At 35.1% G+C, this 18,353-nt stretch overlaps 1 protein-coding gene across 1 annotated transcript; it reads right to left on the bottom strand.

The window, feature by feature from the left end:
* Window positions 1-167: 167 nt before the first annotated feature.
* LOC144364567 (C-type mannose receptor 2-like) lies at window positions 168-13,864 on the bottom strand. The gene is made up of 14 exons (XM_085494294.1): window positions 13,804-13,864; window positions 13,400-13,446; window positions 12,461-12,511; window positions 12,025-12,340; window positions 9,840-9,905; window positions 9,411-9,445; window positions 7,321-7,371; window positions 6,890-7,205; window positions 5,325-5,390; window positions 4,893-4,927; window positions 3,011-3,061; window positions 2,580-2,895; window positions 1,799-1,864; window positions 168-871 (listed from the first exon to the last, which is right to left on the bottom strand). The coding sequence occupies exons 4-14, from the start codon at window positions 12,174-12,176 to the stop codon at window positions 850-852; spliced, it is 1,176 nt and encodes a 391-aa protein (XP_085350420.1). The 5' UTR covers window positions 12,177-12,340; window positions 12,461-12,511; window positions 13,400-13,446; window positions 13,804-13,864; the 3' UTR covers window positions 168-849.
* Window positions 13,865-18,353: the final 4,489 nt, after the last annotated feature.

An 18,353-nucleotide genomic window follows, 5' to 3' on the forward strand; every position in this document is an offset into this window, starting at 1 on the left:
GCACTGTCTGTGAGTAAATTCCATGAGTTCTAAACTAAAATATATCATATTTAAATAAAAATACATGAACAATCCTCATATAAACTGAAAGCCTGATAGCACTATATGTGTACATTTCAAATTTACAATTAATACTGTATAAGTAAAATTACACAAACTCGGCAATATCACATTCAGGTACGCTTTATTCTATAACGCATTTTAAACAAGTGAGCTTTTCTAAAATTACAAAAAATGATCTAGCACATTTATACACAAATTGCTAAAATATTATAATTATATGGTGCACGAAAACTAGAAGTTCTTCTTTCTTTGTTTTATTTGTTATACCTTATCGATTATAAATATTCAACGGTAGGAGTCTTAACGATTATAACTGTTAGAACTATTCCCTTAATACTATGATATAAGTCTTAACTGTTAAAACTATTCCCATATTACCACGGTACACGTTATAACAATTATAACTGTTACCGTAATACTGTGTCATGCGTCAGGAATATTATTTTTCAATAATTTCTAAGATATGCGTTGTAATGTTAAAACATATTTATTCCATAAATCTATTGTGTTCACCCTGGCGGTTATAAATGCTATAACTATGGTGCACGTAATGTTAAAGTTTTGTATTTCCCCCGCAATTCTATAGTACACATAACCTAATGGTTATAACTGTTGTTCTCCTCAAGTATCTCCAAGATTACGATTGTTCTTCCTATATAATTCTCGATGATACACGTAACCTAATAATTGTAGCGGTTTTTTTTCATAACATTGCATTACGTGTAACTATGTGGTTATAATTCTTCTTCCAACTATTATATGGTACTTGTAACCAATTAGTTGTAACTAGTCATCAATACATATATTTCTGTAATGTAAAAAAAACAGTTGAAGATGAAAAAGCAATAAACTTTTGAATTAGATTGACCATCGATTGTAGTTCTGTTTGATGATGTAGTCATTTATTAGAACATATAGATATGTAACAAGCATAACATTTATATGCACTGCAAATCACATTGCTGCATCATTAAAAGATGTGATTTGAGAATGGATGCACCAATCTAGGTACGTCTTTACTGAAAGTCACTTTTTTCACTTATAAATAAATCTCATCACTATTATTATGCTTTTACAATTTGAACTCTCTATTTTGCAGTGGCAAGAAAACAGAAAATGTTCGCTATACTCTTTTATACGACAATTTAATGATTGTTAAAGGATGTATTAGTTTGTATTAGAAATTTCCCTGTATAGTTTACTATGCATAACATTTGACTAAAATTTCCCACAATCCAATGCGCTCTTGAAATTGAAATCACAAGTTTGATGTTTGATGAATACCGCCGGAGACTCCTCCGAAACCTTCCAATCACTAACAAAATATGTAGTTATTAAAGCATGGAAACGTCTCAGTTTGTACTCGTTGACAGTCAAACTCGTCATTTTTGTTTATATGAGACCCATATCTCGCGCATGCGTGGCGCGACGACTACCGGCCTTAAGCACCATGGTCAATCGCTGCTATACAACGTCATAACAAAACATGGAATGTTCTTATAGTTCCGTGTATGATCACTAGGTAAACTGTCTGGGGCTATTTTTATTGTCTTCAGCTACTCCAAATAAATACTAATTCATAAATAATTTGACAATTAATTTGCTTGTTAATAGTTAGATTTTAACATAGCAACGTATGGTGAACATAATGAACCACCAAGTACAAGGTGAAGTTTAGAGTGGATAAATAAATAATTGTAGTCATAACAATATTATCAAATGTGCATTTTCTTACCTTTGGCATATATATCCTTTAAGATTGGAGCAGATTTCATCATCCCATTGAAAATTCTTTTCATTCCTAACAGGTTTAAAAGAAGAATACTTATAATACGGTTATCACTAGAGAAACGTTGAACAAACAGTCCATATTCATTGACATTGATCGTAAGCCCCAAATTCGTGTTAAATCATAATTTAAAGAAGATCGCAAAAATTATTTGCCTCTTAATACGTGCGTGGTATTACAAACATTTGTGTTGATATTTGGATGTGTAGAGCGGAAACAAAAACAAAATGTAAATATTAATGTCAGGAATACCACACGTTATCCCCGGTATTCGTCCTTCACGTCATATGTGCACCAGTACAAAATGAATTAATCAGACCACAACATATACCGAACTACCCATTGTAGCGACGAAGAGCACAGTGTGGGTACGTCGGAGCGCACACTTGTTGTGGCATATGAACAATTTTATTTTGGAATTGTCGAATATGTAGACGATGTGTAAGAAGAAATTGGTAAGATTGTGTTGTGAATTAAATTATTAGATTATTACTGCAGAAGAAAACAATAGACAATTATTACATTTGTTCACTTTATAAATTAGTATTCCCTAATCACACAATTCATCTGTCAGGTTCACCAAATAATATGTCAGTAAACGCGATGGTGGGAGAAAATAGAACACTGTTTGAGAAGCAAAAATTCTCGTGGTTTTCTCGCTTTCAATGAGCCATTTGTTGCTAGGGCTGGTTTGTGGCCATCGCCATTTGATACCATTTCTACTCACCACAATTGTCCACAGTCTTGATTTCTCCAATTATCTGGATTGTGAGGTGCCCAGTCTGTGTATCCAAATGAATCCCCACTGAGCCATTCAAAACTTCCCTCTTCTGAAATGTCATTCAATCCAATCCAATAGCTGATTGTTCCATCGTCCAGATTACGGTCTATGATGAACTGTATGATACTGTCGCTGATTGTGCTCGTATATAAAGAAGCCAACACAGCGCCGACGTTTTCACATAATTGCTCAGAACTTGCCCATGTCTGTGTGTCGTTGTACACGTAGTAACGAATGCATCCTATATCAATATACCGACGATCTGAACATGAAAACCAACATGTAAATCTATCTATAATTCAATGAAATAAGGATTGAAACAATGAATGCATAACTAAATCCATGAACAGTTGACCAATAATGTTAGTATTGCTTACCTGGGTCACGTGTTGTAGGGAGGAAAGTCGTTGCAGCTTGTGTAGTAACCTCTGCAAGTAAGAGTGACAATCAGATTACGTATACAAATTATGAATTGTACAGAGACATTTTAACATTGAGACAGCACAGTACAAGTTTCATTTATTCCCATTCTTTCTCGGCCATTGGCCATAACCTTCACGTTGAATATTTTGTACACTCTCACATATTATGACTAGATTCCATTTTATTGGAGTCTAACCCCGGGTAGAACTAACCAATCATAGGTGTGGCACAGTGACCACTAACATGTGATCTGTCAATGAAGGATTTCTAGTGGTATCACAGGCTGTGGTTCACTAATAATAATAATAATAATAATAATAATAATAATAATAATAATAATAATAATAATAATAATAATAATAATAATAATAATAATAATAATAATAATAAATACAAGTTTACATAACAAGTAGGATTTGAGTTTGGTTTCAAAGATGTCCACATTTGGAGCACAACAGACGGTGAGGAATGTTCAAATGACCGGTCACCATAATTCTTGAGATGAGTTCTAGGTATGGCAAGTGTATGTTTCTTACTTGAGCGAAGGGTTCTCTGGTTTTGATTTTTTTCAATAAGGTCCGATATGTAGGGTGTGTCAATCAATGCAGTGACTTGTACGTGAGTAGTAAACTTTTGAAGTGTATCCTATAGTGAACTGGCAGCCAATGTAATTTACGAAGAACAGGAGTGATATGATCAAACTTTTTGGTACGTGTAATTAGACGGGCAGGATAGTATAATGTCATCAGTTATGGTAATTGTTACAAATATAGAGAGTCCATCTGGTGAAAAATTCATGTTACTCATTTGTTACTCACTATTCATAGGTCAAGCAATGTAAAGTTAGTGAGATTTTGATTCTGTGATACTGAATCTCTCCCTAAAATCCAGAATTACGTAAGACAATACTGTGTTTTATACATTGATGTGCATGTTCCTGATATAATGTGTTCATGTTGTGTTTCCTTTAACATCAGTGAATTTGTTTGCAATATTTTGAAACATCTTGTAATTTATAAAAACTTTTATTTGAAAAACTAAGCAAATTTACTAGACAATAAAAAAACTATAGCAGGCTGACTGGAGCCAAGGAGTCGCACATCGGCGATCTGACAAACACAGTGTGTAATGAGTTATTTGAAGCATGATTGTGGTTATTTGATTTTGATCCATATGAATATATTACTTAAGTCATAACTATTCATGAGATGATCACCTCTTGCGTACACAGTACACCTGCCGCGCTTATAGTATGGTAATTGTAAGAGAACAATGACTGCGAATTCCGAAAGGCCACGTTTGTGCAGACACGTAATCATTTATGCATTTATTACTAAAGACTCTAGAGCAAATTTCATTCCTCTTTTCATTCCATATTTCGTGCAGAATAGTTGTCTGAGCTTTCTGAATACTATCAAAATGAAATAATTTATTTAATAATTGTATGGATGGTTTGGAGAAGATACTTTTAGAACAGATGAAACCACCGTGCTAAGACTTCTCTGTGATGCAGCGTTCCCCCATGAAGAGTTGGCGTCTCTTTTATCTTTGATCTGATTTTATATGGAGCAAGAGCCTATATATTCACGATTTTTGTTCAAAACTTAAAGATTCTAATGAAGGATACACGTCATAAATTATGGAATATCACATAAACATATTTAAATGGCATTACAAGATATATTAGGGAAAGTACAAAATACGTTTGATACCATGGGACTGGTGACTATTTGTTTCTCATTACAATCTGCGCTCTCATTGGTCATTTCTGAATACATAACAATGCTCTTTATTCTAAATTACCCATGATGCATAGAGCATATCTCAGGTACTCACCAATTGTAGTTGTGTCACCACAGCCATCGAGAGGGCTGGTGATAAAAAGGATTGAGTAGTAAAAGGTAAAGAAGGTACATGTGCTCACGTTAATCACACTCATTTCTAATCTTTGAAGTGAATATAGCAACTGGTGCTTTAATAATCTAAAAGCAAAACGTTAGTGTTGTGTGTCACTACTGCCTTAGTATTGTTAACGTATGATGGGTTTGTCTTATGATCACTTTTGTTTTTGTTGCCCGTGCCTTCTTCCTAATACAAAAATCATACTACACCAAACGTTGGTACTGTTTAAACATTGTTTTGTTTGTTAATATTTAAAAAAAATATCAACAAATAATATAAAATACACAAGGTAACATATAGATTGGTATATACATAATTGTAATTACTATTAGATGTGATATAATTAATACATGTACATTTCCTTACCTTTGACATATGTATCCTTTCTGGTTAGAGCAGATATCATCATCCCATTGATAATTCCGATGAGTCCTAAGGGGTAAAACAGGAATACTTTTAATATGCTTTAAAATATAGTAGCCTATTATTGTTTACAATTTACCGAGTATTACATAGTCGCTTAGTTTCGTTATTGGTTTCTCCGAGACACTGAAATCAACATTGTCATATTCACGATTACAAAAGGCAATGCATCTAAAACTAGACGATGATTGTACTTCGAAATATCGTTATTATATTTAGAATATCATTAAAGTTTTCTGACTCGTTTTATACCTAGAACGATATAATTTTTGGAGTTTTTTCCGATTCTGATTATACCGATGATGCAATCACTTTCTCTGTATTTTTACGTCATGTGATTTTTATTTGCTATGACATAGTTTAAATTTTCGGAGATGTGTTTTAACAGTTGTATTAGACTTTATTTGAACATGTTTATTGTAAAAAATGCGGACCGTGTCCTCAGCATAGTAGATTTTTTTTAATAATTATAGTATTTGTATTTGCAACATTTTCGTCATGTTTAGAAATGTCCTTGGAATTTGTACTTAATTCAACGTAGTTTTTTGCACAACACACGAATTTAAATTGGCTCTATCAATGCACCATGCGTATCTGTGCTTGCATTACATAGGCCGGAGGAATAGTGAACGTGATGGCGGTCATTTGCTCTAACGTTGTGTCGGTGATTGCATATTGTAATAATTGGTATTGAATAATTCAACTGAAGCAATTATTACACATACCAACTGTACACAACACAGGTTACAATAATTTCCAATTTTTATTCACCCCATATCTGAAGATAAAATATGACGATGTCATGGCATTCTTTTTAGTAATGATTCAAGTTAATTAGTATATTGAGTACAAATTCGTTTGGCAAACTAAATCCAATAGTCATGCCATGATTTATATTTTCATATATTTAGATGTCCGCTTTTTGGCAATTATAACGACATTCACTGATTACGGCTGGATAATTGGTCCCTGGTGGAAGGGCTGAGCGAGATATGTCAACGCTCGCTCGTAACGTGTCATCATTAGGCTTATACGACGTGTTGGGCGGCAGTCGAGTCAGTGATTGGTACAAATTACGGATATAAATGTCGCCACGGCATGTTATTTTAATACTGTTGGCGACCACGGGTATAAACTAACGACATGGATGTAGAAGTAACTTCCCAATATAGGGAGCAATTAATCAAATATGATACGACGTGTTAAATACTTCGTGTGATTGGCTACATGGGTGGAATGTGTGGAGGCCACGCCTCAAGATCTCGAACTTCCATGTAAGGTGCGATGGTTTTGGAAAGGCGAATAAAGTAGTCTCGGTCACTCTACACGCGGCGCGAAAACTAGAGGTTGAGACGAATTCAATTTATGTGTTGGTCTTTGCTTGGTCGAAAGGGTTGCGGACGTATCGATCCCCGGTTACCTGACTTAACGCTAATAAGACGATAATTAAACCGTTATAGTCACCTATTGCAAAAGAATATTAGTTTTCATTGAGGTTTTCTACTCACCACAATTGCCCACAGTCTTGATTTCTCCAATTATCTGGATTACGAGGCGCCCAGTCTGTGTATCCAAATGGATCTCCATTGAGCCATTCAAAACTTCCCTCTTCTGAAATGTCATTCAATCCAATCCAATAGTTGATTGTTCCACCATCCATATTACGGTCTATGATGAATTGTATGACACCGTCGCTGATTTCGCTCGTATACAAAGAAGCCAGCTCAGCACCGACGTTTTCACATAATTGTTCAGAACTTGCCCATGTCTGTGTGTCGTTGTACACGTAGTAACGAATGCATCCTATATCAATATACCGACGATCTGAACATGAAAACCAATATGTAAATCTATCTTTAATTCAATAAAATAAGGATTGAAACAATGAATGCATAACTAAATCCATGAACAGTTGACCAATAATGTTAGTATTGCTTACCTGGGTCACGTGTTGTAGGGAGGAAAGTCGTTGCAGCTTGTGTAGTAACCTCTGCAAGTAAGAGTGACAATCAGATTACGGATACAAATTAATATGAATTGTATGAAGGCATTTTCACTTTGAGACAGCACGGTACACGTTTCATTTATTCACATTAAAATGTAATCTGACAGTATAAGAATAATTCTCGGCCATTCGCCATAACCTGCACGTTGAATATTTTGCACATTATACCCATTTTATTGTCTAACCTCGGGTGTGGCACAGTGACCACTAACATGTGATCTGTCCATTAAGGGTTTCGAGTGGTAACACGGATAGTGAACTATTAATATAACGTCATCATCTGTGTTATTTCTTACATTTATGCCCGTCTGGTGATATAATAATTGTACTGATTTGTCAATATTTATAGGTCAAGCCGTGTAAGTTTGGTGACACTTAGATCATTGTTCTGATGCCGAGTCTTTCCCTTCAATCCTACATTTCCTGTGCATTTTCCTGATAAAATGTGTTCATGTTGTGTCTATATGCAATTTGCTGAGACATATTTTGAAAAAAAAATTGTAGTGGGCTAGAAGAAAACTAGAACAGGGAAGCAATCGGCCAGACACAACGCTTAATGAGCTAGTTAGAGCGATAATAATAATAATAATAATAATAAATACAAGTTTACATAACAAGTAAGATTTGAGTTTGGTTTCAAAGATGTCCACATTTGGAGCACAACAGACGGTGAGGAATGGTCCCATAATTCTTGAGATGAGTTCTAGGTATGGCAAGTGTATGTTTCTTACTTGAGCGAAGGGTTCTCTGGTTTTGATTTTTGTGAATAAGGTCCGATATGTAGGGTGTGTCAATCAATGCAGTGACTTGTACGTGAGTAGTAAACTTTTGAAGTGTATCCTATATGAACTGACAGCCAATGTAATTTACGAAGAACAGGAGTGATATGATTAATTTTTTTGGTACGTGTAATTTGACGGGCAGGACAGTATAATGTCATCAGTAATGGTAATTGTTACAAATATAGAGAACCCATCTGGTGAAAAATTCATGTTACTCATTTGTCACTCACTATTCATAGGTCAAGCAATGTAAAGTTAGTGAGATTTTGATTCTGTGATACTGGGTCTCTCCCTAAAATCCAGAATTACGTAAGACAATACTGTGTTTTATACATTAATGTGCATGTTTCTGATATAATGAGTTCATGTTGTGTTTCCTTTAACATCAGTGAATTTGTTTGCAATAAATTGAAACATCTTGTAATTTATAAAAACTTTTGTTTGAAAAACTAAGCAAATTTACTAGACAAAAAAAACTATACAGGCTGACTGGAGCCCAGGATTCGCACATCGGCGATCTGACAAACACAGTGTGTAATGAGTTATTTGAAGCATGATTGTGGTTATTTGATTTTGATCCATATGAATATATTACTTAAGTCATAACTATTCATCAGATGATCACCTCTTGCGTACACAGTACACCTGCCACGCTTATAGTATGGTAATTGTAAGAGAACAATGACTGCGAATTTCGAAAGGCCACGTTTGTGCAGACACGTAATCATTTATGCATTTATTACTAAAGACTCTAGAGCAAATTTCATTCCTCTTTTCATTCCATATTTCGTGCAGAATAGTTGTCTGAGATTTCTGAATACTATCAAAATGAAATAATTTATTTAATAATTGTATAGATGGTTTGGAGAAGATACTTTTAGAACAGATGAAACCACTGTACTAGGAATCTGTGATGCAGCGTTCCCCATGAAGAGTTGGCGTCTCTTTTATCTTTGATCTGATTTTATGGGGAGCAAGAGCCTATGTATTCACGATTTGTTTTCAAAACTTAAATCTTCCAATGAAGGATACACGTCATCAATTATTGAATATCACATAAACATATTTAAATGGCATTACAAGATATATTAGGGAATGTACAAAATACGTTTGATACCATGGGACTGGTGACTATTTGGTTTCTCATTACAATCTGCGTTCTCATTGGTCATTTCTGAATACATAACAATGCACTTTCTTCTAAATTACCCATAATGCATAGAGCATATCTCAGGTACTCACCAATTGTAGTTGTGTCGCCACAGCCATCGAGAGGGCTGGTGATAAAAAGGATTGAGTAGTAAAAGGTAAGGAAGGTACATGTGCTCACGTAAACAAACTCATTTCTAATCTTTGAAGTGAATATAGCAAAGGGTGCTTTAATAATCTAAAAGCAAAACGTTAGTGTTGTGTCTCACTACTGCCTAGCATTGTTAACGTATGATGGGTTTGTCTTACGATCACTTTTGTTTTTGTTGCCCGTGCCTTCTTCCTAATACAAAAATCATACTACACCAAACGTTGGTAATGTTTAAACATTGTTTTGTTTGTTAATATTTAAAAAAATATCAATAGATAATATAAAATACACAAGGTAACATATGGATTGGTATATACATAATTGTAATTACTATTAGACGTGATAAAATTAATGCAGCTACGTTTCCTTACCTTTGACATATGTATCCTTTATGGTTCGAACATATGTCATCATCCCATTGAAAATTCCGATGAGTCCTAATGGGTTAAAAAGGAATACTTTTAATATGCTTTAAAATATAGTAGCCTATTATTGTTTACAATTTACCGAGTATTGCATAGTCGCTTAGTTTCGTTATTGGTTTCTCCGAGACACTGAAATCAATATTGTCATTTTCATGAATACAAAGGCAATGCATCTAAAACTAGACGATGTTTGTATTTCGAAATATCGTTGTTATATTCAGAATATCATTGAAGTTTTCTGAGTCGTTTTATACCTAGAACGATATAATTTTTGCGTGACTCTACGAGTTTTTCCGATTCTGATTATACCGATGATGCAATCACTTTCCCTGTATTTTTACGTCATGTGATTTGTATTTGCTCTGACATAGATATTTTTTGAAGATGTTATTTAACAGTTGTATTCGACTTTATTTGAAAATGTTTATTGAGTTGTAATTAATGAAGGTCTTGCGTGCAGCACAAATTAGATTTGTTTTAGTAATTATAGTATTTGTATTTGCAAAATGTTCGTCATGTTTAGAAATTTCCTTGGAATTTGTACTTAATTCAACGTTGATTTTGCACAACATACAAATTTAAATTGGCTCTATCAATGCACCATGCGTATCTGTGCTTGCTTGCTATGTGAAAAATGTTTGCTTCGATTAATAATAAGAAGATTAATAAGAATATTCATGACTCGTAAGTAAGTGTTGCCTTAAGGTAGAGATGCAGGTTTGTGGGCATTTAGGAGTAAATTTTTTTTGCTTTTTATTATTCAAACAATCTTGGCTATAGACTGTTAAAATTTTGTAGAATTGTGAATAGTGGAACATATTCAAAAAACGATTTTAAAATATAGATGACAGGTGCAAACATTCTCTCTTTTGAATGCTTAGCAAGATTTAGCAAGGCTGTACATAAATAATAAAAAAGAAACACGGTGAAAAAAAGAAATGACGAGATCTCCATATTATGCACTATATTTAACTTTTAACAAAACGATAATACATTTAAATTCGGAACTGTTACAGCCATTTTAATTATGAGCATCAGTAAACTTCTTACTGGGTGAATTGTTATGCAAATTAGCAATTATCTCAGCTTCTTTTTAGTGCACATCCCAGAATGTTAAAAACAAGCTCCTAGACGCTTTGACCTCTTGTTTTGAAATGTTCACAAATGATTGACAATGTGTTTATCTTCAAAACGCCGTCGGGGCATTGCTTTTGGTTGAACAGTGTTACAACAATTGTACAGACAACTAGCATGGGTGTTAATTTATGCATAAACTTGAAGTAGTAAAATTTGAGCTGCTACCCCGAAAAATTGACAACTGGTAGACAGTTTTCAAGACGGCACTTTCTTCATAGTAAACAGATATACCCATAAACCAATTTTGACAGGAAACAGAAGCATGTTTTTTTTTAAATCACCTTTGACCAAAAAAGCACATTTTGCAAACTACAGTGTCCATAAAAAAAACTAATAACAAAATTTTAAAATTCATAAAGTAAGATTTCCGAAAATATATAGTTTTGTGGACAAGCGAGGTCATCTTAGTTTTCTAATTAGCTAATTAAAATATCTGTCAGGTAAACTGCATCTCGAGCATAAAAGGTAATATGGTTTGTAGGATAAAAAAACGCTGAAAAGTATATAAAATATTATTGTTAATAAAATTCATTAATCCTGCTTTTTTGTAAATCACAGCTTCTTATATGTATTTACCAAATACGGCTGTATTATCATAAAATTAATAGAAACAATATTATGAAATCCATAATTTAATATTCACGAGATGTCCATTCTTTAGAAGACAGTATTTCATAGGCCGAATGTATAGTGAAGGTGGTGGCGACTGATTGCTCTAACGTTGTGTTGGTGATTGCATATCGTAATAATTAATATTGAATAATTCAACTGAAGCAATTAGTACTCATATCAACTGTACACAATACTGGTTACAATAATTTCCAATTGTTATCCACCCCGTATCTCAAAATACAATATGACGAAGTCATGGAATTCTTTGTTTAGTAAGATTCAAGTTAACTAGTGTATCTAGCACAAATTCATTTGTAAAACTAAATCCGATAGTCAACTATTGCAAAAAGCATATTAGCTTTCAATGGGATTTTCTACTCACCACAATTGCCCGCAATCTTGATTTCTCCAATTATCTGGATTACGAGGCGCCCAATTTGTGTATCCAAATGGATCTCCATTGAGCCATTCAAAGCTTCCCTCTTCTGAAATGTCATTCAATCCAATCCAATAGTTGATTGTTCCACCATCCATATTACGGTCTATGATGAATTGTATGACACCGTCGCTGATTGTACTCGTATACAAAGAAGCCAGCTCAGCACCGATGTTTTCACATAATTGTTCAGAACTTGCCCATGTCTGTGTGTCGTTGTACACGTAGTACCGAATGCATTCGATATCAATATACCGACGATCTGAACATGAAAACCAATATGTAAATCTATCTATAATTCAATGAATTATGGATTGAAGCAATGAACGTACCACTAAATCCATGAATAAAACTGTTGACCAATAATGTTAGTGTTGCTTACCTGGGTCAAGTGTGGTAGGTAGGAAGGTCGTTGCAGCAGGTGTGGAAACTTCTACAAGTAAGAGTGACAATAACATTTTAAATATGAATTGTACAGAGGCATTTTCGCTTTGAGACAGTATTTCAATACTGTATTTCATACATTGATGTGTATTGCCCTGATAAAATGCTATAAGAAAACTACAACCGGTAAGCAATCTGCCAGACACAATGCTTATTGAGCTAGTTGAAGCACGGTGACGGCTAATTGCCTTGATCTACATAAATATACGAGTTGCATCATGAATATTTAAAAAAAAACACGATCACCTTTTCCAAGCACAATCTGTCTTTAGTATGCAAATTGCAAGAGGAAATTAACACACATTGCAAAGGGTCACGTTTATGCAGACGTGTATATCATTCACGTACTTTGTACTATAGATTGTTAGAGCAAATCCCATTCCCCCTTCTCATTACAAATGTTGTACAGAATAGCTGCATGAGCTTAACGAACACCATGAAAACGAAAGAATTGATCTAAATATCTATAGGTGGCTTTCAATACAGATAAAGCCATCATATTAGGAATACTCTTGGACGTAACGCCCCCTGTGAAGGATTGGGATCGTTAATTTTATCTTTGATCAGATTTTGTATCCTCCAAGAATCTTCTTATTACCGTTTTCTTCCCAAACTCTTAAACACCAAATGAAGGATACAACCTATGATGTATTGATATCCCACAAGCACGTTTACATGCGAGGGCGTACTACAAAATATAACAGTGAATATGCAAAATATATTTGAAACCATGAGACATTTTGGTTTCGTGTCAAAATAATTCTGTAAAATTCTCTCTCATTCGCAACGAGGTCGCAGTGGCCTTTTCCGAATAAAACATAAAATGCTATATCATGTAAATCACAGAGAACGCTCAGAGAATGTCTTGGTGACTTACCGCTTGTAAATCCTTGTGTGGTAGATTCGATGCAATTATTGAGAGGGCTGGTAATAAAATGAGTGAATAGTAAAAGGTAAGAAACGTACACGCTTACATGAATGGGACTAATTTCTAATCTTTGAATTGAATACTGCTACGGATGCTTGAAATATCTGAAAGCATAACATTCGTGCCGTAGATCAATATTGTCTAGCATTGTTGACGTACGTTATAATCACGTGGTGCTATTTCTTGTTGCCCATGTCTCCTTCAAATTACAAAAATTACAGTACACTGTTTTGTTTGTCAGTATTTGAAAACATATAACATAAATATACCATACAAGGTAAGTATCGATTGATAAATACATAATTGTAATTACTATTAGACATAATATAATTAATACAGGCACATTTCATCACCTTTGACATATGTATCCTTTCTGGTTGGAGCAGAGGTCATCATCCCATTGAAAATTCCGATGAGTCCTAATGGATTGAAATAGAATACTTTTAATATGCTTTAAAATATACTACCATAGGACTGTACAAAAATGCTATGTAATCCCATCAAATTCTCAAAAAATACATTGTGTCAACACAGGTGGCGCTATTCAGCACAGATCTGTGTCTTATGACGCATAACTAGCCTCCGAAGGCTAGGCTAAATATCCATCCGCCACCATTTTACGTTTTTAGCAAGATTTAATCTTTAATGAGTTGTTCAATTAAAATACTCATTAGAATGTCTTATTTTATTAACATTAAAATGCATGTAATTTGGCATTGACACGCAGATCGCCGCAAACCAACCGAATAGCGCCACCTGTGTTGACACAATGTGAAAATAGTTCAGACCACTTTTCCCATAGTTCCACGCGCTGTATGTGTCAGATCGGTTGGTTTGCGGCGATCTGCTTGTCAATGCATAAAATATCATTTACTGAGGATCGCATAGTTTCGGCCATAGTCTCTCCGATTCATGGTACTTGTTGACGCCGAGATCAACGCTGGCGTATTCATGAATACAACTGCAGTTTACATATGTTGATTTTAGGTAGCAATGGATTTTTGTCATTGGTCGGACATATTGGACAAAGTGCAATAGTTGTTGCGAAGTTGGTCATCAGGTCATCGTCTTACATGTTTCTTACTGTACAATGCTTAGTGCATTGTGTAGCATACAAGGCCTGTTTATTACTATTAAGAGAGCCACCCACAAAACTCACACTCGACAGGGGGTTCTTTCACTGCTAGAATAGGCTGGACAAGACAATAGTACTGAACATGAAATACACATACACCACAATATCGAGTTAAAGCTCCTGGCTTTAATACCCCTCAAAATAATTACAAGAAATAAAGCACAGAATAATACAATGAAATACATTCACTAAAATGAGGGATTATCTGGGGGAAATGTGCATTGGGACAGCCAATGATTTCTGCAACAAAACAACAAAACAACGAAGAAATACAGGAGTCTTGCTTCCAGAGGAACGCTGTTATCACGCGCGTATTTAGGGGGAGGCTCCCCCTACCGAATTTCTGGATTCACCGCTGGCTTTTCTGGAGAACACTGCTGATAACAGGAGATCGCAGAGCAGTTCATACAAGTCTCACAGAATGATAAATGAAACCTGTATCACTTGTCTCACAATATCGCAGCAGCAACACACAGGGTACGCAGTTGAAATGATGGACCACAACTGTCCTCAATCTAGCTTATTAATAGGCATAAATGGCCCAGACTTCAGGTACATCACCTGGGTTCCACAGGAGTCAATCAGAACGTAGTCTTGCCAGCAGCTGTGTCACGTAGGCAAGTTAGTAGGTTGAAAACATTTATTATTATGTAAAATCACAAGCACACCAGTTAGATTCCAATTGTCATTCGAGTGTTGTAATCAAGTATGACCTGTCAATCACTTTTATGACAGTTATCACACGGCAATGCACACCGTATCTTCCCATGATTTCATGCACACTTCTATTTGCAGGGTTTGAGGTAATATGACAAAAACATAGAATAAAGGATGCCGACAACTAGTGACTTAAATTTGTGTAACAATGCCGTTATTTTATTATGACGCAATTATCTTCGCAGTGCTACCGCATTCAGTCAAATAAACGTAGATTTGGCAGTAGCTTGTGAGGTGAATGTGAGTAATTGCCCGTATAACCGACGACCATATTATGCGTACCTTTGTTTATATTCCCTAAAAAAAACTTAGCCGTAAATAAATAATTCCGCTAACATACAAGTGATAGTATAAGAAGTTGGTGCGATGAGTAGGTAAAGGTGGGGTTACATAATTGATTGACAGTTTAAGCATGCGAACTACGTGAGAATATTGGAAGAACTTGAACGCCCGGAAGCATACTGGAAGACCGGAAGAATTCGTTGAGCAGGGCTAGGAGTAAATAGGTGAATGGGATGCCGCTTAGAACCGACGTTGTGGTTTCAGTGAAGTCTATGTGTATATTGTTCGTGTGTTAAGTGGCTTTTAGTACCTTAGGTTAGCAACACATATGATACTTAGGATTAAACACTTGGAGGTTGATTCTATTTGCAATTGACTGGCAAGCATTAGAAAATCTTTGCTAGCTTGGTGGATTTTCAACGGAAACATCTTGACCAACAGGTAGAAAGTATGTAATTCAGTGTCCGCGAAGATTCAATATTGGGTGTAAACTGAGATTACGAGTATTTTCAAACTGATGAAAGTACATTCCCCTGACCACCATTTTAGTCAAATGTAGTGAATTGGCTCACATTTTCTCGCCTAAAATCATTCATTGGTACATCAGTACTATTAATTATCATGTTTCTAAACATAAATTATTTTTTAAGTGAAAAAATGCGTTTTAAACTCAACTTTATTTTTGTGAATTTTAACGAGGCTCCTCATTAGCTTCTCATTTGCATACAGAAGTTTCCCTTGTGAGGGGAACTTCATGGGCAGCTTGCATTGCCGATACGTGTAAATAAGGCGAAATTCTTCTACATTTTTCTCATCCTTGACTATATTGCCACTTATGTACTTTTTTGTCGAGGACGAATGGACTATAATGAACACATAGTATCAAGTTCGCACAGGGTCGAGTTAAATGCGAAATATGACCTTTCTGGTGAAGCTGGTCATTGTAATCGTCACCGTCAACAGCGCTCGTTTGTACACTGTCACAGGACCCCGACACCAACACCAATCACCGAACAATTCAGAAACTTTTAGCATGCGAAAATGAAAACAATTAGCAGTGTGTAAGGGCTGCGTAATTTCCTGTTTGTCCCACGCTTCGTTTTCGCGTCACTGTCAAAATTATTGCTACCTTTTACATAAAGGTTTCTATAAAGCGATATTCAAGACCCCCTAAAAAGTCAAATCATTTAAAATTCTTTCCCGACATCTGTCTCTCTTCTGACATCCGCCTCTGTGAACATGGGCTGGTCCGGAATCTATTTCTTTCAAAAGTGTTAGTAAGTTGTTGCTTCTCTTAAAAACATAGTTTTTTTTTCATGGACGAAGACAGTTTTTCAAAAAACGAGTCTGAGGACACTACATATGACGCTGTAAGGAAAAGGTCCATCCCAAACCTTTGTCGTTGCTTTCATGGCTTTCGTCCACTGACGTCAAACTATTTGATCGGTGTCTGTACGTATTACTGCTCCCGCCCACAACAGAACGTTTAACCATCATAAATGTTTGTTGTGAAAAACAACTTCTAAAAACTTCTGAAAAAAAATGCATATCAAAAAAGTGTGTTGATGACGCAGTGCTCAGGAGTATGGCTTCCTCTCTTATTTTTGCATTTGTGGCGCACTTTCGGCGATAGTCGGCAATCCGGAAACAGTCGACCGTTGTAGGATAGGTGGGCGTGCCTACAGCACGAGAAATATCTCAAATTTACTTGGATACGAGTAATCAGTTTTAGCAAAAAATCATTAATTGCCCGTTTTAGTGGGACACAGATCTAAAATGAAAAACGTGCGGGTGGGCATTTCACAGGCACTTCAACATAGCACTACAACCAGAACACCATGAGGTCTGAATTGGTATATTTATTGTACATTAATTACGATTACTATTCTTTTACTGTTTTCTGACTGATTGAAATTTCCATTATTATTGACTGACTGATTGACCAATTAACCGAATATATACACGTAAAATATTGGAATTGATTGACGCATAGTGGCATTGCTGGATGTGAATGACAATGTTCAATACGTTGAATTGTAGGCGTACTTCACGTGCAAAACTGGTGAAGGCATACTGTGCGTTATTGTTGATTATTGCCAGTGTTAGATCACGGAGCGAGCAAAGAGACATTTAAACAGAGTGAATACACCACGCGAACACACATAGAATATATCATAAATTCTGGAATCTCTGAAACTCATAAAAAATGTACAACTTTCACAGACCATGGTAGACAGAAAATATACATTAGGTATAGTTGCAGACGACATTTGTACTTATATATTAATACTTAAATAATATATACTAATATTTTAGCATAATTTAGTTTGACTTCGACAAAGCACATTATGATTATATTTAAATCACCAACTAACATGTGTGCCCCGCATGCTTCCGGGAAAGCCCAAAAGTTCACTTCGACGTGCATGCCATTTGACATGCAGTGTTACGCACGTATATTTGTTGCTGTTTCTCTACTCTGACTGGGATAATGTATTAATAAACCAACTCTAAGAATAACTAATACCAGGGGATATCATTCTTAGCATAAGCATATTCAGACATGATGGCATGGTTTTGTCAGACAAAATATTAATAATAATAAAATTCATGGATCGTACAATTTTTCAAATTACATCTCATATATTTACCAAATACGGTTGTATTAACAGATATATTGATAATATATATATTTTATAAATACGACAATATTATACTACCCAGAATTCCATATTCACGAAGAGTCCATTCCCGGTGTGATAACGTTAC

Source organism: Saccoglossus kowalevskii, chromosome 20 (genome assembly GCF_978046115.1).
Source record: "Saccoglossus kowalevskii chromosome 20, keSacKowa6.1, whole genome shotgun sequence".
Taxonomy (NCBI): domain Eukaryota; kingdom Metazoa; phylum Hemichordata; class Enteropneusta; family Harrimaniidae; genus Saccoglossus; species Saccoglossus kowalevskii.

Excerpts from the sequence above, each read along its gene's own strand:
- LOC144364567 (XM_085494294.1), bottom strand. The coding sequence starts at position 12,176 with ATGGATGGTGGAACAATCAACTATTGGATTGGATTGAATGACATTTCA. Across the intron at positions 7,372-9,410 it reads TGGCGACACAACTACAATTG|AGGTTACTACACAAGCTGCA; the intron begins GTGAGTACCTGA and ends TCTTACTTGCAG. Across the intron at positions 7,206-7,320 it reads CCCTACAACACGTGACCCAG|ATCGTCGGTATATTGATATA; the intron begins GTAAGCAATACT and ends TTTCATGTTCAG.